General features: G+C 39.6%; 2 protein-coding genes across 4 annotated transcripts; one reads left to right on the top strand and one right to left on the bottom strand.

The window, feature by feature from the left end:
- Nucleotides 1–756: 756 nt before the first annotated feature.
- rmi1 (RMI1, RecQ mediated genome instability 1, homolog (S. cerevisiae)) lies at nucleotides 757–10,686 on the bottom strand. The gene is made up of 9 exons (XM_005722043.1): nucleotides 10,377–10,686; nucleotides 8,899–9,108; nucleotides 7,476–7,586; nucleotides 6,792–6,941; nucleotides 4,485–4,555; nucleotides 4,112–4,235; nucleotides 3,872–3,947; nucleotides 3,492–3,681; nucleotides 757–2,763 (listed from the first exon to the last, which is right to left on the bottom strand). The coding sequence occupies exons 2-9, from the start codon at nucleotides 9,058–9,060 to the stop codon at nucleotides 1,608–1,610; spliced, it is 2,040 nt and encodes a 679-aa protein (XP_005722100.1). The 5' UTR covers nucleotides 9,061–9,108; nucleotides 10,377–10,686; the 3' UTR covers nucleotides 757–1,607.
- Nucleotides 10,687–10,730: 44 nt separating this feature from the next.
- On the top strand, nucleotides 10,731–23,996 carry hnrnpk (heterogeneous nuclear ribonucleoprotein K). Of its 3 annotated transcripts, none has more exons than XM_005722042.2 (17): nucleotides 10,732–10,808; nucleotides 11,643–11,716; nucleotides 11,926–11,989; nucleotides 12,338–12,435; nucleotides 12,762–12,818; nucleotides 13,850–13,893; nucleotides 15,433–15,505; nucleotides 15,934–16,047; nucleotides 16,253–16,381; nucleotides 16,677–17,005; nucleotides 18,581–18,628; nucleotides 19,917–19,956; nucleotides 21,080–21,095; nucleotides 21,520–21,552; nucleotides 21,661–21,728; nucleotides 22,192–22,361; nucleotides 23,635–23,996. In XM_005722042.2, the coding sequence occupies exons 3-17, from the start codon at nucleotides 11,932–11,934 to the stop codon at nucleotides 23,663–23,665; spliced, it is 1,308 nt and encodes a 435-aa protein (XP_005722099.1). In that variant the 5' UTR covers nucleotides 10,732–10,808; nucleotides 11,643–11,716; nucleotides 11,926–11,931; the 3' UTR covers nucleotides 23,666–23,996. The 3 variants fall into 3 exon arrangements, with proteins under 3 accessions (XP_013770217.1, XP_005722099.1, XP_013770211.1); XM_013914757.1 differs by having other exon boundaries at nucleotides 11,836–11,989; XM_013914763.1 differs by lacking the exon at nucleotides 18,581–18,628 and having other exon boundaries at nucleotides 10,731–10,808; nucleotides 11,836–11,989.
- Nucleotides 23,997–25,699: the final 1,703 nt, after the last annotated feature.

Raw genomic sequence — 25,699 nt, 5'->3', positions numbered from 1 at the left:
TGACTGCATATAAACAGGAAATAAATGTATTGGGTACTCCTTGTTACTCACCATACAGCCACCCAATAATATGGGGAGCAGACGGCTGGTTTGCTTTCATACCCGGTGAACAAGCACTCCCCTCTCAGTTCATTTACTCTATCACCCAATAGTTATTCCACTTGTATCTCCCTATGGGTTGCTGCTTTCCCCCTTCCTCACTCAGCCCTCCACCAAATTCAGCTTCATTAGCACATAACAGGCTATCAACATGCATAGCAGGGTCCTGATTTAGATGTTCAAGCTGATTAGCTCTTAATGAACCAAGACCGGCTACCTGAATGGAAGTGCACACAGTGGCATAAGACTACAATATACATGCAGGTGTGCTCCCACCACAGAAACACAATTCTAAGGATATAACATACATTTTAATAACCCGTGTTTTGCTCATTATCACACCTAAGAGAAGACGTAGACAAGGCAGAAGAGACACTGAGTAATTTATGTAGCAGAAATTCTTAAACTGTTTCATCTGAAAGTGAGATCTCTGACTCCTCTAAAGAAGCCCAGGTAGTAATTAGAGATACTTTTAAACACTGTGTGCTTAAACAGTGCATATCCAACAGCTGCGTTTGATACAGACCAAATGAAACACGGTGTATCTGTGAGGCAGTCTGCTTTATAACGTTATTCAGCTAAACTGGAAAAAACACAACGCTCAGAAAGGAAAGATAAGCATAGCAACAAGGACGTGCACATTTTTATTAGTCACAGAGCGCAAGACAAAAAAAAAATGTATATATAAAAACGTTCAAGATACAGTAAATGCAGACAATGCATTAAATTTGTGGTATGCGCGTTCTTAAGAGACGAAAACAGACGAGACTCTGTAATGAACGGAAATAATCGAAGCTCATGGCCTCTCCTTTATCTTTCTTTCCTCTCATTCTTCTCTGAGGGGGTTTATTAAAGACCCGCATTGCCCTTGGCTATTCAATCACTTTTCAGTAAGAAGTAATGGTTGTACTGAATGAATGCAACGGCTGGCAATTCATTACCACAATCAGACGACTAACACCCCACCCCCCCAACATCCCTCCTCTCATCTTGTGTACTTCGCCCTGCTCTTCGGGTAGTTTTCAGCATTAAGCAGAATTCGGGGCCTTGAAAACCGGGATGTCTGATCTGATTTGCACATAACCACCTTTGTTTGTTGAATCTGTTTAGTGTGCTTGTGAGCAATGCGGCGCATTCTAAGCGGAAAACAACACAATGAATAGATGAATGAAATCCTCCAATGACAAATGGCAGAACGTCACATTCACATGGAGCAGATGGGATGCTGATCATCATTTCACACCTTCTGCTCTCCAAATCTGAAGCAGAAGGGCAGGTTGATCACCAATTAAAATAACTACCTTAGTCTGAAACTAGCGTGATTTCTTTCCTTCCATGCAACGCAACTATTAGTTTCATTACATGAAAAGAAAACTTTCAAGGCCACTGAGTGATGTTACATCTGCCACAGTTTTGTTGGCAATTTTTTTTTATCTCTGCCTAAGAGCAATATACTTTTCCGCTGCCTGCAATTTTCTCATTATCGCCCACTTCCCCTCAACCACTGTTTATTTTCTCCCGTCCCTCACCCTCTGCTCGAGCTCCTGGAGTGTTTTCTCGCTGACGGGGTCCACTTTGGTCACCATTGCTTTCCTGCCCTCCGGTTGAACAATAACAGTCATAATGCAGCACATGTCCACAAGCTCTTCCTGGCATCTCCTCATCCCCGCATCCAGCTCACCTCTCCGAGACGGGTCACGCTTCAGGGCTCCCTTCTCTGCTACCGAGAAGCCCAGAAGGCCTGTCAAAACTTCATTGGACAGCTCCACGTCCAGGTAACCGGTCCCGTCAGATATTGTAGCAGAAACACTCCAAACGCCATTACTGCTGCTCAGTTTTCCCAAGAGAGTCACAATGAAAGCTTTGACATGGATCTCCATGATGTGGAGAAGTGGTTTGGACATTAAATTTTCTAGCAAGCACAAGTATGTAAAGGGTGGAGAGGTCAGAGTGACAGGAGGGACTGTGCTGCCACTCCGAGCATTTTGTTTGGACGATCTTGAAGCTTCTGTTTCGTAGCTAGTGCTCTCGGTGCCTCTACTAGACCTAAGCTGAACAGGGATCTCATTTGGTCCACTAGTCTTCCCACTGGTTTCTGCCTCTTCCAAAATGCAGTCCATATCTTCATCCACAAAATCAATCTCGTCATTAGCAGCCAAATATAATTCACGTGCTGCCTCTGAAGCTGCTGGAGAAAGAAATAGCTCGGGAGTTGTCTTGGTTAATTGCTCTGAAGCTTCTCTAGTGTCCCTTTTCTGTGCGCTGGATCTGGAGTTGATAGACCCAAGTTGTGGCCCAGAGCCACTCAAAGTGCATGATTCAAACAGAGCAGCTTGGGGTTTTGTTGCTCTGTTGGGATTTCCTGTTATTCTGCTGTTCTGTGGTGTGTTTCTGTAACTGCTGTCAGATGGTGTGGGGACACTTTCATTTTCCTGGAAAATCACACTGTCCAGCTCCTCCAGGGGAAGGTCGTCAAAGTCTTCGTCAGGAAAGTCTTCGTCTGCCATGCTGTGATCTTGGATCTGTTGATGAACTGCATCGGGGGGAACTGAGTCAAAGAGGTCAGCTTCCACGTGTTCGTCATCATTTAGGTAACCCTGGTCTAAACCATTTCTGCTGCTTCGGGTCGAGCCACCTCTGTCAGAGCGGGTGGAGAGTTCACTTCTGAAAGACAACAGCAAATTATGTCGGACTGAGTTAACAGGGCTTTTAAATCATCGGGGTTAATCAGCTCACTGTTCAAAGCGCACACAGAAGACTGGACAAAGAAGTTCACACAGACATAAATTTGAAAAAACTGTAGCGACAACACTTTGCATCATCCTATCCTTGAATATTCGTCATCACAACATTGAAACGATATAACAGCTAAATATGAGACAATGTTATTTCTCTGTTTAAGTCAATGAGGCCAGTGTAAACTAGTGACTCTGCAGTTCATTCCTCCTGGAAATAATTGTACCCTGCACAACTCGCTTAGCATTTTACATCATGACATATGAACTGTCTTTTTCCTGCATCTCAAAATGACCGGTGTACGTTCCACTTTATTCTCAGCAGCTTCTGTCTCTTCAAGAAATTGATGAACTTTAAATAAAACGGAAATTGTCGTGACATTTGAATCTACCCTGTGATTTCTCCTCCTGCTGTAGGTATACTGCCTATTTGTTAAGAATGTTGTTCTCGTCACCGGCCGCAGCGACGTAAAGACATTTTATTAGAAAACTTTGTGAAGATGCTGTAAGACGAATGCATTAAAACCATCTTAAAGTCTTTTTTTTCCCTGAAGATAAAAGTGATGTTAAAACTAGAAATGCCACGATTTCTACGACAGTGCAAAGTGAGGCTTTGCAGCATCGAAATGTCAAGACATCACATTGTTTACCACCCACCTGGACGAAGCGGCTGGGACAAGGCTCCTGATGGACGAGCTTCTCGAAGACTGAGTGGAAGCCTCATGCAGCGTGCTGTAGCCGCTGTCTCGGGCAGGTTCAACCTGAAGCATTTCAACTTCCTCTTGGGCCTCGAGACTGGCTAACAGCTCTGCATCATCAAGATCCAGATCATCCACTTCCTGGTTACCTTAAAACAAAGAGAAAAAAACAACAACAACATATATGTTAGTATAATTTAAAAAAATGGGCAGGTTAGATTAAAGAAGAAAAGCAAAGCCATATAAGACAGAATGTCTAAATTTCTAATAAAGTGTATGTAGTGTCACATTGTGCCGATGATGGATGATCTTTGAAGATACACAGAGTCTAATATATACCTTGTTGTTGTGCTGGAGCTTCCTCTCCTTCCTGTTCCTGCTCAGGAAGTCCCAGTGTCCGACACAGCACCCTGCCCTATCACAACAGTATCAAAATAAGCCACTGAATGTGTATGGTGTACTCCATCTTATTGCTATACAAAATCCTATAATATCTTTGTGTAGTTTTATACAAGAAAAGAGAAATCAGAAGAAATGAGACAAATGAGACAAAACGTACGAGAAATCGTTAGAGGTTACCTGGTTATTCCTGTCCACCAGGTCTTCGACCTCACCACCGAGGATTTTGATGTTGGACGGTCCCAAAAGCAAAACACCAAGTCTGCAAACTATCTTGCCTTGCAGCTGCAGCTTTGCACCGGGCCTGCAAGAGTCAGCAACATTTCAGGAAAATGTCTAGTTCTTATTTTTAATTAACAATAACAACAACATTTCATCCATTTCTCGTTGTGCTTGGATACTTGTGTTTCTATAAAACTCGAGGCAATATTGTTAGGAGGAAAAGACTTTTATTTCATTTTAGGCAGACATGTGCCCTTTAAAATTTTTTCAAATAACTAGCAGTAAAAAGACACGATATTGCAGTAACATGTTTTACAGATCAATCCTTAACCTGAGTGCCGCGCTGAGAGCAGGGATCGGCTGATACTCCATAGCCTCCAGGCTCTGAACTCCATCTGTCACCTGTGCAATCAAACATGTTTGATCAGAAAACACGTAAATAATAAAAAGATTATGATGACATTTATGCAAATCTATAAGAAAAGTGTGTTTGTCTTTTTGTGTGAATTAAACAGATTAAAAGACAGTTGTGTGAATTTTTCAGTTCATTTTCTGCAGTAATCTGAGACCCCGTGGGCTGTTGTCTGGAGGCTCTCATAAATATGTGAGGGTTTGGATTTAGACAGAAATATCTGGGCCAAAACTTAACAGCTCTGTAACTGCTCTTTACTTATGAATGTAGACGTATTAAGGCATAAAGGAAAATTAGAAAAACAAAAAAAACATAGTAGATGATTTGTGCATTTGTGTAAGTTAGCATATTTAATTTAATTTACAATTTCACTAAATAAGGGAAATATGACTATCTAAAAATTTTAAAAATAAACGGTGAGTTCAATTAGACTGGCCACAACCAGGTTTACTGCCAAACCTGCTAAATCACGAAATGATTTAAATTAACACAATCTAAAGAAACTCAAAACAGCTGAGAAACGAAACATTGACATCTATCAGTCTGGAAATGATTACAAAACCATTTCTAAAGTTTATCCACAATTGGAGAAAACATGGAACAGTGGTGAACCTTCCCAGAAGTGGATGGTCTGCTAAAATTACTCTAAGAGCTCACCGACAGCTCATCCAGGAAACTCCAGAACAACATCTATTTTGGGATGTATGTACATATTTTGGGGGGGAAAAAAGTCTGTGGACTGATGAGAGAAAAGTTGAACTTTGTGGAAGGTTTGAGTCTCGTTACATCTGGTGTAAAACTAACATAAACTAACTAAAAGCATTTCAGAAGAATAAAATCGTACCAGCGGTCAAACATGGTGGTGGTAGTGTAATGGTCTGGGGCTGTTTTGCTGCTTCAGGATGACTTGCAGTCAATGATTGAACCATGAATTCTGATCTCTACCAGAAAATCCTGAAGGAGAATGTCCTTCCATCAGTTTGATCCTAAACATGTGAGCCAATCATCCTCTGAATGACTCAAAAAAAAAAAAAAAGTCTGGTCTTATAATAACTCTGGATATTGTAGCATAACTTTAAACAGGTCAATGATACTCAAAAACCCTCCGGTGTGGCTGAATGATAATAACTCTGAAAAGATGAGGGGCCAAAATTCCTCCACAGTGATGTGAACAACTCACTCAGTTATCACAAACATTTGATTGCAGTTCTTGGTGACAAAGGTGTCACAGCCAGCTATGACATTTAGGGGCAATTATTTTTTCACACACAGTTCTAAAACAGTAATTTATATTTACTAAGTTTATGTTTATCTAAAAATGCAAAATTGTTTGATGATCTGAAACATGCCAGCGTGACAAATATGCAAGAAAGGAAAAGAAAAGGAAATTGTGAATAATAAATAATTTTCCACAGCACTGTAGGTTGTTTAGACTCTAAAACCCATGTAGACTGATTCAGTATGGAAATAACTGTTATTTCGATTTCTTTTAATATGATTATACACGCTGGCTGCCCTGTCCTAGTCAAAGCTAATCTACGACTCTTTGATCAAAAATGGTCTGAGAAACAGTTAAAAATAATATTAAAAGTCACAGCAACGTTTCTAAGCAACACCTGCACTGTTCTTGAAGAAAAGAAAAGAAAAAAAAAAAAAAACATACACTGAAAAGTATATTACTTATGGTGGAAATTAGAGTCTGCCTCATATATTCCTGCAATTTACTCTTTCATATGCTCTCACTGATGGTACCGTCCGCTCTGATTCAGTCAGGAAGAGAAGCAGAATTGTTCCACTCAACCAAACATACAAAGATAAAGTCTGGTCACAGATAAGTGCTGGACACACTGCGTGCCACTGCAGTCAAGACGAGTCCAGACAATATTTTCTATTAACAACACAGTTTAAAGCTCTGTCTCTACGGGAAGTGCCTGAATGTTTTTCTGTTTGTCTGTGAGATGCTGAAAAGCTACTAAGACACAGACAAACGCAGGATGCTGGATGATGCAAAAGCCAAAGCTTTAAAATGAAATTTTATGTTTTAAATCTGCAATTTTTGATCTCCCTTTTGTGACCCAAGAAGACAACTAGCATCATCACATATTCAACATCTGCTTTTTAAGGTTAACGCTGTTATTTACATAAAGGCATTCATTCAAAAGGCTTTTACTGAAACTCAATTGAGATTTTTTTTAATGGCAACTATGATTCACATAAGACTCTGACCTGCAGTAGAAGCATACGGGTGGGTTTGGCTTCCCAGGGCCTCTGGGTGGTCTGTGTGACTGCAGACACCTCGTCATTGACACAATCTGTGCCCCTCCACTTCTGCAGCTGACCATACGCCGGCTGACTGATGTCCAATAATGAGTCGACCTAAAACAGAGTTGGACCTCTTGTCATGTTTCCATTTGCGTGCACGATGATCAACCGAGCGTTGGTGTCACCAGCAAGGTGAGTTATCTGTATGCACAGCCCAAATTAATCATCACCATTAACTCAAGCGCTATATTTCCTCAAGAGCTTGCTTTGCAATTTTTTTCCCTCTCCGATGCAGGCAAAAAAGCCACAAAAGCAAAAGTAACAACAATAACAAATGTACACACAATACACACAAAAACTCCAATTTTAGACTACTTTCAAAAATCACGGGTCAGTTAAATAAATGCAGCAGGAACGCCTAAATACCCCCCTCCCAATGTGAAAAGCTGAGTGACTTGCCTTTATGTGATTTAGCTCAGGTTTTATGCTGTTGGTACACATATTGTTCTCAGCCTATTGTTTGCTGATTTTACATGCTTTTTTTTAAATTTGGTTTTTTTTTTGTTGAAAATATGATCAGAACTGTCCCCAACAACAACGAGAATAAATAAAGAAACTGGATGAACTATGTAACATGAAAGTTTGTACCTGGACGCAGAAGTTGCCACTGAGCTCAGTCTTCTGGGCTTCAGCGAGCCCTTCAGGCAGGACAGGAAAGTCCAGGTCTCTGAGGTCTGTTAACAGCCATTGGTCCAGCGCCTGAAAAACCACATCAAGCAGTGAGATTCATTTTTGGTTCACTTACTGTCATTCAGCAGCAGTTACACATAGAGTGGACCTATTATGTTCACTTCCAGTCCCATAATTTATTCTTTTGTTATATGTATATGTATTTTAAATGACACACAGTTAAAACAACCCTTTATTTTAAAGGAAGCTTTAGTGCAAAGCTACCTGCAGATACCGGTGACTCAGATCCAGGAAGAAAAAGTAGAAACTCTACAGAAAAATGATTTAACAGAGTAAGAAAGAAATGTCACAGGGATTTGGATGAATTCAGTGCGTCGGTAGTGTTAGCAATGCCTGCAGATATTTTATTTCTTGTTTATAATATGAACGCGCTCTACAGAGTTGAGATCTCAGGACCACTTGAATGAACCGGCATGCTGCTGAAACCATGAGGTGATGATTTGTGCCTTGAAAAAAACAAAACAAAACAAAAAACAAGAAACTTTGTCCTCTTCCAAGCATGTAGTGGAAAAAAAAACAACAAAAAAAGACAACTTTGGCCAAAAAGGAGCACAGCTGTTCGACAACAATATTTTGGTACACTGTGTCATACAAATGATGCGTCAATACAGGGAAATATTCCCCACATGACGCCACCGCAAGCTGCGACAGCTGACGCCGAGTAGGATGGAATCATGCTGCCATCAGCTTGTTGTAACAGAAACCAGGATTTGTCAGACCAGAATGTGTCCTTTCACTCTTCAGTCACCCACATTTGCTCATTATTACCTACTCTAGCATGAGCTCCTTGTTCTCAGCTAACAGTGATAGAAATGTGTATGGTCTTGAGCTTCTGTTTCTTGGTTATCAGCCCCAGGGTTGTTTGAGTTTTGCCTTCTGCTAGCTGCATATTTGCAGTATGAAGATCACATGAATGCAAAAAAGGAAGAGACACCGAACTAACTGCTGTGTCACAGATGTTATTCAGCTCAGACTGGGTTATTCTACCAAGAGTGATAAAATGTGCATGAACCACATCAAATCCACATGTACACATCGAAGCCAGTAACCATCTTTGAGGAAAAAGTGGGGTAACCATCCACCCCCTGACCACCTTCTATCATGTGACCCATACTTAACCCATGTCATAATAAGTGAGCGAACATCTTATAAGACAATAAGTGGGAACAAGACCTCTTAATCTATACTGGAGTTTCTGGAGCTGTGGAGAATTATCCAGAAACAGGTAGGAAAGGAATCCTGAGACTTTTGTTGACAAAAACAAAGCATTTGATTTCTGTCTATCGAGTTGTACACTGAGACAGTCGCACATCCTGCCTACCTGCTGGTTGGTTTGCTGCTGTGACAGATGAGCTTCTCCTCCTGCCTCTCCTTGTAGCCACTCCACACAGGCTTCTAGCCAGGCAAAGGGCACCTGGACATGCCAGGAGGACTGCAGCCATGCTTGGGTAGCACGGACCACTGCCTGAATCCCAGGAGTCATCTCTTCCTCTAAGTGTATTTGGCTCTCTTCTGCTTTTCCAGCTGCTTTCTGTCAGAATATACAGACTGCTTTAGCCACATTCTTATTCTGAAGCTGCTTTAGCCACATTATTTCAATTCAGGTATTCATATCATAGTCGCACTTCTCATTAATTACTCAATAACACATTTAGAGTTTTAATCATTCACTCAATGAGTCACTGATGCATTGACTGAACAAAATTATGTGTGCAGAAAAAAACACACACACACACACACAAAATCACAACAAAAGGTTAAAAAGACTGTAGTGTAACTGTCTATTACACAGTAAACACTAAACAAATTAATTAAGATGGTAGTGAAGAATAAAAAAATAAAAAATGTATTTACAAAAATATGTAAGTGTATAGCTGAGGTGTCTGGTGGTGGTCAGGTAAAAAAAATGCAACACAGTAGTTATCTGTAGTGCACCGTTTGTTTGTTTGTTTGTTTGTTTGTTTGTTTGTTTGTTTGTTTTACTTAATGTAGTTTTAACTTGACTGTATTGTAAGTGCAAAATATGAGAAGAGATAAAATTCTACATTTAATTTACAATGATCCCTGAGCTGAGTCCCCAGTGACCCATGACGGATTAATAGTTAAGCTGTGTTTTAACATGTTCGTTTTTAAATGAAGCCTCTTAGAATAAATTTAGCCTTGCAGTTTATCTTATTTTGTTTTCTAAGTGAGTACTCCAAATGGGCAAAAAATTAATAATAATTCAAGGTAAAGTGTTGAATGTTAACCCTCACTAGATTGCAGGATGAGCTTTTTTGTACACTAGTCTCTTTGTAAAGCCCTCAAACCACTGGGACCATTTAGAAAAGACTGTTTTATAACAAGAACATAATATTATTGTATCTGATTGTTTTCTTGGGTTATTTGAACAAGGTAACCACACTGTCCCTGTACATGATCTTAAGCAGACGTAAACAGATGTTGCAGGACTGAACGGTTTATTAATTTTAAATTGAAATCGCCAATGAAAACAGTTCAATTACGACAAATATTTCGGATGTCTTTATCATTATCATTACCTTACAAAAATTATGTTTATGTCTTGCAGGTATTTCATGCAGTTGTGCTTTTAAACGTAAAGTATGAAAAACAAATGAAATTCAGCTTTGAGAATATGCATTTCAAATCAAATCGGGACTGCGAAAATATCAGAAAAATTATATATTTTTCCCAACATTGTCCAGCCCTGCTGTTGGAGAGCATGAAAGGGATATCGGGTAAGAAAAACTTTACCAAATAAAAGTGTTTATAACCATTTAGCTGGTATGTATATGTTACCTGAGAAGCACGGGGGCAGACTCGTCCATCAAGTATTGCACAAGTAGGTAGAAAGGCGCCAAAGTTGATTAACCCAGCCTACTTATATAACAAACCTGAACACAAGCATCCAGCAGCAGAGGTCCCTACTCACAACAGAAGGCCTTAAACCAAACACTCGTGTCGGAAAAACGTGACCATTAGCCTTGCAAATTGCATCTTTCTAAACTGGAATAACTAGAAGGGCCACAGTTAACAGTCGATCCGTGTCCGGAAACAGACTGGTATGTACCGCCTCGGTTCTCGTGATTGCCGTTCGTTGTAGCCAATCGGATTTATCGCCTGCTTGAGTCGCTCTCCGTTCAGCCAATCAGCACACGGTGAGTCGTCTTATCGTTTTATTTCCAGGTTCGGTGGAGAAGGAAGAGGCAACTAGCGAGGTGTTTGCTGCAGGTTTGTGTTTTGAAGATATATATTTGTGCTTTTTGTTGTTGAACTGCACGGCTACTATAATGAGAACTACGCCTTTAATGTTTGTTTGCTCACTGTGTTGCTTGTTTGGTGCAACCCGCTCTGCGTGGCTGCGTATGTGCTGAACCGAAATTAAGGCAACATGGCGAAAGTAGCTAGCTGCTAGCGTGCGCGACTTAGTGTACTCTTTGTATTGATCGATTGGTTATATTTTAGCAACTCGTTCACGTTAGAGCCGTGTCGCGTTACTGTTCGCATTTGAAGAGCTAAGTGGTGCAGAGTAGTAGGGAAGTTTTAAATTCCAATGTGAGCGCAAGAACTCGAAGCGTTTCACTGCGGGCTGGCTAGCTCCGCCGACGGCTAACCGCACCTTAGGCAATGGTCCCTATGTTAGCTTTAACCGGACCAGCTTACTTTCGATTTGGTCACCAGTTCACTATCTTTTGGCTGCTATTGGTTAATATAGTATATATTACTTATATTTAAAAAACAACCCTCGCCTTGTTGTTTTTAGCAATAAGTTATTTTTTGGTCTGCCATTATATGTTAGTGTTAACTATTTAACTCCTGATTATAAAGCTGTCGCGGTTTCTCCTCTCTTCAGCCAGACAAACCCCGTGCGTGATCACATTACAGCTGATAACATTTAGCAACGGTGTTCATTCTGATAACAGTGGTCTTAGTTGATTATCGGTCACTTCAGATAAAATATAAGAATTTAAACCCATCATTGGTGTTTACCGAACTGTCTTCTCGCGCTCTCTATTTATATGCCATCATTTCAGTATTTTAAATTAGCCTCTCCCTCTCTTTCAGGTCGCAGGAGTTGTTTGGTTCTTGCTCCGGTAGTTCCGCCTCTCAACACGCCCTTGTTCTCCTAATAAATATCGGTGAGTCTCTGGGATCGGCCAGTTTCTTCCATGTCAGTCCTGCGATCTACTTTACTCAGATGATTTGTCTAATTTCTTCATTTTTTTCTTGCTCTTACAATGGTAACAAAAAACCTCAGCTCACAGGGGCCAGTTTTCTGCTTCTCCCTCCCAATTGCTACCATCTCTATCCCTGATCGAGGTGTTTGGCTCTTCTATTCTTCTGTTAGAAGACCATGGAGACAGATATTGATCAGCAAGAAGAGGCTTCATTCAGCAACACAGAGACTAACGGTAAAAACCTTATTTTAAAGTTTTGCATGTTGTTTAAATACATCAGATTTTGGACACGGTTGGCAAATCTGTGTATTTGGAGATTAAAGTAATTGCTTTTTTATGTTACAGTAAGGGATCTAAATATTCACTGGTCTATGTTTAAAATTGTGTTTGTGTATTAAAAGAAGTCTTTTCTTTCTTAGATGTGCAGAGGGAGATTTGTATATGTTTAGCTTATAATGGGAGAACAGTTTGAAATCACTTTTCTCTTTCGACTGAATAGTTAATTTATCTTGTTGAAGCGTGTGTGTGCATGTGCACGCTGGCGCAGTGTTGTCATGCTGTGTTTTTATCTCCTTTTGCCAGGTAAGCGCCCCGCTGAGGATGCAGATGAGCAGAAATCATTCAAGCGCTCCAGGAACTCGGATGAGATGGTTGAGCTTCGCATCCTCCTGCAGAGCAAAGTAAATCAGCTTCTCTTTCATTTCACATTTCATGTTGAATCCTTATGTGATTATTTATATTTTTGTCTCATTCTTGTGGGTAGCCCTTCAGTAAGACTGACAATGTCTCCTACTCAGACCATTTTGGTTTTGTTTTTTTTGTTTTTTAAATGTATTTTTCATGGTTTTCTTTCTGTTCTCCTCATTACATTTATGCCTTTTGAATAATTAATTTCCAGGCTTCATTATATTCATAAAGTACTTCTCCTCACATTTAATTGTAATGTCTTTTAATTGCAGCACCATAATTAATATTTACTCTTCTTATCTGTTCTCTGTGTTTTTAGAATGCAGGAGCTGTAATTGGGAAGGGTGGCAAAAACATCAAAGCCCTGCGTACAGACGTGAGTACATCTATTCTATGCAGCCTGAATTTTAATTTTGTTTAGGATTTTAATTTTTTATTCTATAGTTTTTCTATCTCTATCTCCTTCTCTCTTTCCACTGGCCTCTAAAACCTGACTAGCCTCTCTTATGGGACAGCAGTTTTTGTTTAAATATTATTTTTTTTTTTTTTTACAGTAATAGCTATTCAAATATATTTAAATATTTAGCTTTTGTATTTTCTTACATGTAAACAAGGCAGTGCATAGCTGAAGCAAAGTTTCTAAGCCTCCTGTTCATTAGGTCCTCTGACAAACCAGTTGGGGTTGTGTTTATCTTTGTTTTTTGTTTTGTTTTTTCTTCTCACATAAACATTATGTAATCATCTAAGCTAAACTATCCCTAGGCACAAAGGCCCAATTTCATGTCCATTTGTTTCTTCACAATGATAATTTATTGTCACACTGCTGATGTGGAAACACTGGTGCTCCTGTTAATTTAAATTTATGAGCACAGTGCTGAGTTTGTAAGGTCACCTGCTGCTCAAGCTAACTTTTTTTTTCCCTTCTTTTTTGTGTTTAGACAAACAGGCCAGTTTTTAATTCATTGAGTTTCATTGACTTTCTCTAGCCCTCAGCAATTTGTTGTCCCCCTCTTTTCTCACTGTCTCTGGTTTATTCCCCAACATTGAACTCTTCATGATAATGATATGCCATTACCCATTTTCCAATGTCACTTTTCCTCCTTTTCTCTCTTTGACAAACCAATCTCTGAGAGAATCAAATTAAAGTAACATTTGAACAGTGTAGAGCCTGTATATTAAAAATGTATTCCTCTTCCCTCTTCCCTCTCCCCTTGTTTATTATTTTACTGTTTACTTTTTTGCCCACTTCCTCCTCTGTTGCCCATGTTCTGGATGGCCCCTCCTGCGCCCGCCCACCTGACACCCTGGTTGGCCCTGCCCATAATCGTGCCCTGTCCTTAAATGGGCGCCTTACTTGATTGACATCTGTGCTCGAATGGCCCTGGCCCCTGCCCATGCCACGCCCAGTACAAAGCCAGTGTGTCAGTCCCAGACAGCAGTGGGCCTGAGCGGTATGTCCCTAAGCTCCTCCCTCTCACTGCCTGACTACAGGTCAAATAAACAAGAAGAGATGAATAGTCATCCTGCCTCTGTCCAGTCACTGTATTTTTAAACTACCTGTTCATACAATATATTAGCCTGAGTCAAAATGCCTAAATACCTTCATGTCCAAATCTGCCTGTTGATCCAGTAAAAGCCATGTGAACAACCTTTTATATGCCATTTTTAAAGTCACGTCAGCATTTAAACTTAGGCTGGTGTTGTCAGGGTTTTTCTGCCACTATCTTTTTAAATCTTTGCTATAATCTGTGCAATATGTCCGTGTGTTTTTGTGGTTTCTTTTTTGTTTGTTTGTTTGTTTGTTTTTAAATTGATCATCTATCCTCTTTATCTTTCGTGTTTTCACTTCCCTCCCCCTTTCAGAGTGGATATACTGGTGTTATTTTTAATTTTTGTTAGTTTCATGTGCTCACTTGCTTCATCATCTCATTCCTTCCTTATGAAGCCCTTCTTTTATATTGATAAACTACAGTAGTCCATCCATTCTGAAATGCAAAAGGCAAGCTGAGATTCAAGTGTTGTGGTTTTTTTTTTTTTTTTTTTTTTCCTTTCCTGTCTTCTGCTTTATCTGAACTTGGTTGACTGCTGAAGCCATTGAAAATACAGGATATCTCTGTCCTGCTCATTTTTGCATTCTTTGATTTTATATTTATTGCTTCCTCCATCCCCTTAAAAAGCAAACAAAGCAAACTCGAGTGGTGGCAGACTTCATTTACCATGGTGTAATCTGCTCTTTTACTCTTCAACTGCCAACATTCTGCTCCCATGTAAAAACTGTGCTTAAGTTTTCCTCCTCAGTAACTAGTGTTTATTGTACTGTCACTAGGTGGGTGTGGACACCAACATTTTAACTACAAATTGACTGTCCAAACTATTTATTTATATTAAAAAAAGAAAAAAAAAGTTGCGTGTAATTTTTAAAAAAAGCGATGGGGTTATTTATTTGATTTTCCTCTGCGATTTTAAACGTACTGTTTTGCGCATTTTGGGGTCTTTGTGGTCAAAATGTTTGTGGTTTGCATCCACCAAACTCTGCTTTAAGATTTTAGAGTTCTCTTTGGCACCATTGGTGCTCATTCCTGCCAGTTCCTCCTCAAACCTCCCTTGTCTCCCCTCTTCAGTGGTCACCAAATGCAGTCACTTTTCTTTGGGTCCTTTTAATTTTGTCTCTTTGCTTTCCTTCTCTGGACAAAGACTTTCCTTTTCATTGCATTGTTTGGGTGCCAGCTTTTTGCCAGTTACAGAGGTTAAAAAAACAACCTTGACCTAACATGTAAAGTTTAGAAAACCAAAAAAAAACTGGACGCAAATATTTAATTTAGCTGTGTTAGTCTCATTGAATCATTATTTGGTGTTTGACAGTTTTTTCTATGGCAAAAAGGGGGATGGTATGAATTCTATAATCTAAAATGTTGTTCCCTTCCTCCTGGGATGCCTTGCCGGCACCCCAACCCCACCCTCTAATTGTTACGCATGGATGAATTCTGAAGCATCCTGAGCATCAGTGCAGACATTGAAACTGTTGGAGAAATCCTGCTGAAGATTATTCCAACATTGGAAGAGGTGAGCACTTTTATACCCCCGTTTTATTTAATTATTTATTTTTCCCCCTCTGATTTTAAGTTATTGCAAAACTAGTTGTTGCAAATGTGAGTTGCTTTGAAAATTTCATATGCTTGTTGTAGGTGTGAGCGTGTTTGCCAGTATGTAGTTTTTATGGTCAAACTTCACTGGTTTAAAGGCTTTCTGATTGCATGTGTCGGCAGTCTGATGTGACTATGTATAACACTGTTTCTATGTGCCTCTATCTACCATTAATTGGTTTTTTTTGTTTTGTTTTTTAAAGAATAAATATTAGAATTTTCCCTCTAAGAGTCTAAGCTACATTTCAGGTTGAATATGCTCATGTGTTCCCATTGGCAATCCGGTGTATGAGGTAACGATGTATAAAATTTGTATTATGGTTTGAATATGTTAAATGTCCCATGCAGTACCAGCAGTACAATGGGATGGATTTTGACTGTGAGCTCCGTCTGCTGATCCACCAAAGCCTGGCCGGTTCTATCATTGGAGTGAAGGGAGCCAAGATCAAGGAGCTGCGTGAGGTATCTTCAAAAAAATGGAGATTTGTTTTTGTTATGTTTGTAAATTTTATATTATTCTTAGACTTGATTTAAATGCCATCTTTTGTTCATCTGTCTTTCCCTAATAAATGGACAGCCTTGGGATTTTGTTAAATGAGCATCTGTTTTCTTTGTCCATTCGTGTGTGTGTGTGTGTGTGTGTGTGTCTGTCTGTATTTGTCTCCAGAACACAAAGACCAGCATCAAGCTGTTTCAGGAGTGTTGTCCCCAGTCGACAGACCGTGTAGTTCTGGTTGGTGGTAAAACGGAGAGAGTGGTGGAGTGTATCAAGACTATGCTGGAGCTCATATCTGAAGTAAGGTTATCTATTCTGGAGTAGTTTATTTATGTATTTATCTTTGCGGCTATTTATATATTGAAAATTGCTGATCTATGGGAATTTTTTTTTTTTTTTTTTTTTTTTTTAAGTTGCCTTAGGTTTGGTGGGGAGTTTTAATTCAATATGAAATCCATGATAATTTCACAGAACTTAAACCATATAATAATAAATAATACATAAATAATAATATTGTTGCACATGATCCTTCTATTTTCTTGTAAATTAAATTGACGCTCTGGGCAGGCCTGAATGTTCTGTTTCCCTGTTTCAGGCTCCCATAAAGGGCCGTACACAGCCCTATGACCCCAACTTCTACGACGAAACGTATGAATATGGTGGTTTTACCATGATGTTTGAGGAGAGAGGGGGTGGACGCAGACCAATGGGAGGTTTCCCAATGCGCGGTAGCCGGTCCAGCCATGGAGAGCGCAGCTTTGACCGAATGCCCTCAAGTAGAGGGGGAAGGGGACCCATGCCTCCGTCACGTCGAGATTACGATGAAATGAGCCCCCGCCGAGGTCCTCCCCCACCACATCCGAGTAGGGTTGGTAGAGGGAGTAGCCGTGGACGCAACATGCCAATGGGACACCCACACAGAGGGTAAGAGATGAGCACAGATAACATGCAGTTTGCTCCCCTACTTTGCTTTTTCTTGTGCACAAATCAGTCTTGTCCCAAGGCATTCCCTCTTAAGTGAGTTTGTTATAATAAGAATACATTGCCCATCTTGTAAGCATTCACTGATTTGCTGAATACTATAGAGCTTAATGACTATAGAGATTGACAGACCACGTGACTTTCGCGCATTGCATGCTGGATACTCGTGGCAAAGCAATGCATCAAACGCAAGCATTTGCAGAATCCCAAAACGTTCATTCTCCGGTTCCGATACTTTCTTTCTTTGTCCCCCAAAAAAGTTATGTACAAAACGAAGGAGAACAATGCCGGTCCGTACAAAGACAGACTTGATGAAAAGTCAAAGAAAAGATATGAGGAAAAAATAGAACGAAAGACCATCGTACGTATCATAAGTTTACCAGTCTCATAAATCGTCTTCATAAATACACATTCGTTAACCGTTTATTAATAGGACTTTTAAGCTCAACAATAATTAAATAGTAGTGGAAATAATTTCTTATTCGCGTTACAGAAATGTAGCAGTGACAATAATATTGTATGCTGTAATCGTACTGGGCAATTAGTGATACAAAAAAAAACCTGTTTTATCCTGTGAATAAAAGTATGTTTTTGTCAATGTCCCATGGTAATAACAGAAGCGAAACGCAATATTATGTCAGTACAGTTCACTATTTATGCACAATAAACAAAGGAGCATAGTGCGACAGTTTCTGTTCAGCGCCAGACTTGCTTGTAACCTATATCACCAATTATGTTATGAAAATGACGTATTAACTACTACAAAACACTGACCTTTGTGGAAATTCTTGGGGCAGACTAACATGTGAGCTGGAGGGTTCTGGGACGTTATATTTGGTCTTTGAATGGCTGCAATCCAGGCCATCCGTCGCCTCTTTGTTACTTCGGAAACATTGCTCAAACAATTTCTCTTCAACGACGTAATCCGATAACAACCGATCTCTTTACCCGTCGGCTTCCCGTGGCTGTCATGCGACCGGCTATTGCAGTTAATAATACAACGGCTTCTTGACATTTTTGTGTTTCTTTTTATTGCTGTGTAATGTAATTTCAATTGAAAGCCTGCGTGCTCTAGTACCTCTTGCCACGAGTTCCCAGAATCCTTTGCGGTTTTACCCCTGAATGACGTCACATTTTCAATCTCTATATAAACATTTGAGTTCGAAGTTGAGTCCTTTCACGCCTGTTTAGCGCTTCTTGAGTTTGATAGGTTAAAAAAACAGCAACTCTATATTCAAGAGCACTTGCTCATTTTCCTACATGTCCATATACAGAGCTTAATCTCTTCAGGTGCCTTCTTTCCATTCAGATGCGTTCTGTTTAGGGTCAACTTGGTTCAGTTGTCTTGTGTAAGACGAACTAAGTCCAGTATTCTGTATGTTATTGAGTGGCTATCATTTCATTAAGTGTATGTGCTCATCATTGTCTGGGTGTGTTTGTATCTTCTTTTTTTTTTTTTTTTTTTTTTTTTTTGTGTTTATTTGTTTTTGCCGACCCCCATCTCCATCTTGCCCACAGAGATGATCGTTACTATGACTCGTACCGCGGCTCAGATGAGAGGTCAAAGTAAGTTTCTGCCCCTAAACCTTTGACTAAACCTCCTAACTAATCTCAACAGGGATACTTTGACATTCTGATTTTCAGTTGGTTTGTATTATCTGCATTTGTCACATTATAAGTAGATGTTCTGTAATTCACTTCATGTTAACGCCAGTGGGATTTTGCCCATCGGTCTGTGTTTGGAGTGATTCGCTGCTGCTGAAAGCCTAAATTTACATTCACAAATGAAATGGACAATTTGTCTGGAGTTTATGAAAATTAATTGTTAAGGTATCCCAACATGTTTCCTCTGCTCTACACATTTTTCTGCTCATTTTTGAGAAACTAAAAGATTTACTCTTCTTTCGTATTGCTAACTACTAAATACTACAGTTTGTTTTTTAGTACCCTAACCTTCATTCACATGTTCAGCCCATTTATTTGGAGTGCTTTGTAGGACAGTACAGCAACACTGTATGACAAGCTCTTTCTTGTGATGGTAACACATTCATTGTGCTACTCATTAGATGGTTATTTTGTGGTGGTGTGTGAGGGTCATGTGCTGATGTGATGCTTGTCACTTACAGCCCCTGCTAAGAGGTATGCTTTCACATGCCAGCTTTTGATTTAAAAATATTTTTAATATATAGAGATGTATAATTTTGCTTCATTTTGGACTCTTAAATCCAACCTGAAATAAACCAATTTAAGCAAATTATGTTGGGTGTCAAACTATGGGCGGGGCTATTAAAAATTCTAAAATGTAAGTAAATCTAAGCGATGACAAAACAAGAACAAAGCTATTATGATACCCTGACAGTAGCCTTGTTGATGATATCTCTAAGACTTTTTTATTATTAACAAAACGTGGGGAAAGAGTGTAGCAAAAGCACTACATGATATTAAGTTATGATGAGACTTTTATCACAACATTAACATCTGTGCATGTATGTTCTTAAGAAAAGAAAAAGTACAAAGTACATCCAAATGTGTTTCTTCAGTCTTCTTTATTTTAGCTCAGTCGTGTAGGGGGGGGAAATTCAGCAGCCCTTGGCTCTGATCATCATCACCACCACCTGTCACTCCTCTCACCATAACACTGTCAGAGCTGTTCCTGTTACTGTGTGGGAAGATGGCTGAGAGGAAATGTGTTTATACTGTAATCTTGCTCAGCGTGTGTGTGCAGTTTGACCTGGACCAGAAATTTTCTTTGGAATGTTGTCAAGCATTTTTCTAAGCTTTTTCTATTTCTTTCCACCCCAACCCACATCTCCCTCTCTCTGTGTTTCTGCCCACCCCTCCCTTCCATCACCAGTGACAGAAGAGGCAGACCGGATCGCTACAGCGATAGCATGGTTAGTGACCCTTTGCTAAATGCATGCGGCTCTGGTACTAGCATCTCATTGGGTGCCAGCGTCCACAACCTAGCATACTTGTTGGTCCTGTCGCCACACAATATGCTGTGATTGTCCCATTATCCTGTCATGACAATAATGGTTTATCAAGTCAGCATGTGATCAACTGCCATAACCAGAGGGATTTGTTTCTAGGTTTTCTTTCTGTACGTCTGTCTGATTGAGGCGAATTTCTTAAAATTTGGCACAAGTTTGTTTGAACTAGAGTATGAACTGGTTTCATTTTGGCGGCCAAAGATCAAAAATAGTTTGAAACAGTTCATTATATATTGTGTAATTATGTAACCATGGAACTGATCATAAATGCCAAAGAGTATTAAATGGTTAAGTGATAACTTTACATACAGAAAGGCAGGGCTGGGCAGGATGTAAATTGAAATTTGATTGGTTGGCGGAAGGATAAAATAACAAGGTGGTAATTCTAGTTGACATTACGTCGTCACTCGTGCAAATGAATGTGCATACACTCAAATGAGCCATGGATCCAAGCTAGCTTTTGCATGGTGTAAACCATCCCACCAAATGACCGTAATCACCACAGCCGGAGACACCCCATAATAATCAGCTATAATTACCCTCTTACTGTGTACTTTTCACGGCCAGCCTGTTTTTCCTGTAAAGTGAGGGAGGATGTTGGAAGGGTAGGGAGGTAGGGGGTGGCCGTGGTTGGTTGCTAAGCACTAATAATGCTTTGTTGACAGACTGGAAGGTCTCTCTCCCTCATTCTCCCTCTCCCTCTCTGAGAGCTGGCAGGATACTGCCTGCCGTTGCTCAGCAACAGCTATTTGAATTGCTTGTTGCCCTGGTGACAGCAGCAGCTGAATAGCAGCTGAAAATGGGGGCTGATGGAGATGCAAGGAGAGATGGGGAGGGGGGATGGAGGGAGAGAAGGAGGAGGAGTCTGTATTATGGATGAAATACTGGGTGGCTTTTAGTTTAGTCTACTCCATGGATGCTGCAGCTTCAGCATCCGTGCATTTTTGCGTACGATCTGTGGGATGTAAAGATGAAAGGACTTCATTGTGCTGTATGTAACTGGTCTGTTTCTGTGTGTTTCTTACAGAGTGGCGGAGGATATGGTAAGTGCTAAACATCCTGTATTGCGTGACAAGGATGTGGTTACAATGCTGTTAACGTCTTAATCAACAGTACAGGTTGGAGAATTCTTAATAATTTAGTGTGGTGACAATAATTTTCTCATATGTTACAAATATAAATGGGCTAAAAGGATATTGCAGCTAATGAATTTGGGATATTAATTTAAATCTGTATTGTGAATTTTAAAGAAATTTGTTTGCAATGACATTTGATTTTAAACATGTTTCCAGCAAATGTTAAGGATTAGGTAGAGATTTAAATATGATTTAACACATTTCTTGATTTCTTTGCCATATGTACCCACTTATGGGTTTAAGTTTAGTATCAAGGGGGGTCATTTGAACAACTGTTGGCCTGTCTTGGTGGTGATCACTGAGTGTTCTTTTTGTTTCCTCTTCTGCTCAGATAACAGTTCCTCATGGGATAGCTACCAGTCAGGTGAGCCTCTACACTTCATCAGTCAACGTGATTAGAAAAGATTGCTTTTTTCTTTCTTTCTTTTTTTCTTCCACCTTTTCTTACCTTTCCTCTTCTTCTTGCCATCAGGTGGTCGTGGCTCCTATAACGACATGGGTGGCCCTGTCATTACCACACAAGTGACGATCCCTAAAGATGTGAGTGAATGACAATATAGAACTGTAAACTTACACCTAAGGAAGATCTGTTTTATTTGTCTACTGTGCCCCATATTATAAAGATTGGAACTGTACATAGCAATCCAAGCATGTTATCTGCACTCTGTCATTATCATTATGACATTTAAGTGGCATTTAATTTTTTGTGTGTGTGAGAGTTGCTGTTAGGTGTGCAGCAGCTAAAATTTGCCAACAGAATATCCACAGTAGACAAGTCATTTAAGGTCCAATTATTGGTTTTATTAAAGAACTAAACACTACCTAAAATAATTTCAAGATGTATTTTCATTGATTTTTTTTTTTTCCTGAGTAAAGCTTTTCTGTGTTTTGTGTCTCCAATTTGGATTTGTCAACCTACACGCACCTTTAGTCACAGAACCTAAAATAATTTAACATTTTGCCCGCGCCCTGTTCACCACCCCTCTTTTTTTACTCGGTACAGTTGGCTGGCTCTATCATTGGTAAGGGAGGCCAGCGGATCAAACAGATCCGCCATGAGTCTGGGGCCTCCATCAAGATTGATGAACCTCTGGAAGGTTCTGAGGACCGAATCATTACCATTTCTGGCACCCAGGATCAGATCCAGAATGCCCAATACCTCCTACAGAACAGGCAAGTCCTGACATGGGCTCGGTATATTCCAGTGACTTTTATCCTGTTTTCGATTTAGAAATTCTTGGTCTAGCATGCTAGTGGTAGTTATATCTTCAAGTTGTGTTTATAAGGCTCAGTAACTTGTAATGTTAGTTTTGAACTTTTAGAAAACCTCAGTCAAACTGTTCAGTGGTCAACTGACCTCTCATGAGTGAGGGTTGCATCATTAAAAGTATAATGCAACCCTCTCAGAAAGTGCATTCTTGTTTACTTATGCTGAGAAGAGCTGCTCATGTGTGAAAGATTAACTTTCCCTCAATTCATTGAACCTCACATTAATAGGGGAAAGGTTTGGTTGAGGTTGTAAATATGTTATATTGAAATTACATTCTGTTAGTCCACTTTTCGTTGGGTTTCTGAAATTCTGTTGCCTGCTGTCTTTTCTTCACTAACCCCCTTCCTTTCTTCCCATGCAACGTGCAACTAGTACAAACCTTCCTCTTACATGAAATGGCTGTGACGGAACAGACAAGCTTTAACAGCTGTTGTACATATCACGTAACATGTTTATTTTTGTTTTGTTTTTGTTTTAAGGGTTGATGTGATAGGCATATTTCGTTGACTGTCACATCTGTCCCCTGAAATATGATTGTTAAATTATTATGAAAAAAAAAAAGCAGAAAAAAGAAAACAGTCCGTTTGCCATCAGAGCCGTTTCACTGTGAAGCAGGGAGTGGATTGATTCTTCCCCTGGCTGCTGCTGTGTGGAAGACTAGTGATTTTGTTGTTTTTAGTTAGAGCAACCGACAACAAATCACAGTCTGCCAAATAGCACAGGCTCCTCCTCTTCTGTCTCCCTTGGCAACCAGTAGGCACGTATAATACACACTACTTCCTTGTTGATGCTACTGCCCGAATGCTAATACAGCTGTAGACCTGCCGCCCTTTCTCTTGAGTAGGGTAGTGTTGCCATGCTAACTAACCCTTCCTCCCTCTTCCTTTCTCTCCTTCCTCCCTTTCAGTGTGCTGCACCTGCTTAGACACAAGGGCTAACCACACCCTGCTATTTTCCTCGTCTTCCTCATTCTCTTTCAGGCACTTCAGTCACATCTTCATCCTCTCTTTCCTCTGCCTCTCACCTATTTGCTGTCTCTTTCCACTCCACATTCATGCTCCCACTCATATTTACAATTCCATTGGCTTGCAATGTGCAACGTTTCTTTTTTTTTTTTTTTTTTTTCTCCCCCCCCTCTTGTGTGTGTTGTTTATTTTCTCACTCTTTTTATTTCAGTGTGAAGCAGTACTCTGGTCATTTGCTGTAGACCAAGGAGGCTCAAAGTGAAGAAGAATGAGATTGCCCCTCCTTCCTCAACCTTTCTGCCCTTCCCAGCACATCACCTTCAGACTATTCTGGATTGTGGGTGTCTTTTGTTTTTTTTCTTAATCTTATTTTTGTATTTTTTAATGAAATAAATGTCCAACATTCCTGTGCATAAGAGAAAATGTAGATGTTCTGCATTTTTAAGAGTGTAATCCATTAGTTTATCAGATACACACTTGCTTTTTTCTAACACAGATAACAAATTATCCTTCAGACTTTTCACAGAAATAAACATAACCTTTATTTTTTGGATGGCTTTGTGTTTTGTTTTTTTTGTGTTTTTTTTCTTCTTCTTTTTTCTTAAATGACGCGTGTGTGTTTGTGACTTGGTGGAAATCTATCTTTTGTGCGTACATGTAAGCACATGTCGGCGTGTGTGGGTTTGGTGTGCTTTCTGTAGTCTATATTGGTTCCTTCGCACCCAGTTGTACTACATTACCACTCTGTGCAACATGCAGAACGTAAGCTTATTCTTTTTTTATTTTATTTTCGAGAGCTGTGGGGGACTTAACCCTTTCAGACAGGATTTTTGGGATGTTTATGTTGGGATTTGTGTGAATATAGCAGTTGTCTGATGAAACAGCTGAAATCTTTGATTTTTTTTTTTTTTTTTTTTTTTTCCTTCCTCACAAATGGGGAAAAATGTAGCTAGAAATTTGTTGGCATTTTATTAGAACGTTGGAAGGAGAAGAGGGGAAAAAAAAGGATATTGAACCTCATTGTCCCTGCAGTTTCCTGCTCTCCATGTGCCCATGCTGTAGACTCCCCATTTTCAAATTATAAGATGAATAAAGATGATGCCACTTTTTACTAAATCTTGAACTTCTGTTTTTATTAATTCACATTTCTGGTCTATATCAGTTTCTAAGTGTCTTTAGTTAAATGCTTTTTTATTAATATACTGCCAAACACAACAACAGTTGCTTAAAGGCACTTTATATTGTATGATAAAGACCCAACAATACTGCAGGCATGTGATTGAAGAGTGAGTATGTGAGTGCAACCTCAGATGAACAACATGACATATCACACTCATTATTTAACAAAACATTTAAATTGTAGACCCTGTGCTTCTGTAGAACCATTTTCTGTACAACTGTCAGTCTGACGATGTTGTGGAGGAATTTTGGCCCAATCTTCCTTACACATTGGGTTCATTTTATTGAGATTTCTGTGTATTCGTTTATACACGGTTCTCTTGGACGGTGCTCCAGAAGTGTTGGATGTGGGTTTTTTTTCAGATAAAACTTTGCAAACAGAAACCACGCTGTCATGTTTTTAGAGAGAAGAGGCTTTCTTCAAACCTGGCAACCGTTCCAAACAAGTCATATTTGTTCAGTCTTTTCCTAATTGTGTTGTCATGAACGTCAACACTGATGGAGGACTGTAATGTCTGAGATGTATCTCTTGGGGGTTTTTGAGCATCTGAGCGTTTCACAGGAACTTGTATTCCTGGGAATATGGGTAACTATAATGTTTGGAAATGACCTTTTAACCCTTGTCAGACTGATCTTAGAGAAGCAACTGTTGCTTCTCTAAGATCATTGCTGATGTCTTTCTTCTTTGGCAATTTGTTAACGCACACCTGAATGCTCCAGACAAATACACTACTATAACTTGTGCTTTTGTAGAGGTGCTCGCACCTGCTGATGATAAATACATTTGCTCACCATCACCTGGCCACAACTTCATTTTTCATACAGAAGCAGTAAGAGTGTGCTTAGTTTTTCACACACTGACTACATTTTGGGTTAGTTTCCGTTAGATAACACCACGATGTAATATGGCATGTGTTGTTGTTCATCTGAGGCTGTATTTACCTCATTTTAACACCCAGCAAGAACCACATTTTATATTCAGACGTGTAAAACCTTAGAACTGAAAGAGAGTGGAATTTATTTCACTTTCTTTAATATGAGTCCCCCCCCCCTTCCCCCCTCTAAAAATAAATAAATAAAAAGAAAATAAATAAATA

The sequence above is a fragment of the Pundamilia nyererei genome, unplaced genomic scaffold (assembly GCF_000239375.1).
Source record: "Pundamilia nyererei isolate P.nyererei 1_Seehausen unplaced genomic scaffold, PunNye1.0 scaffold00006, whole genome shotgun sequence".
NCBI lineage: Eukaryota > Metazoa > Chordata > Actinopteri > Cichliformes > Cichlidae > Pundamilia > Pundamilia nyererei.
This window is presented reverse-complemented; position numbering and strand designations above follow the sequence as displayed.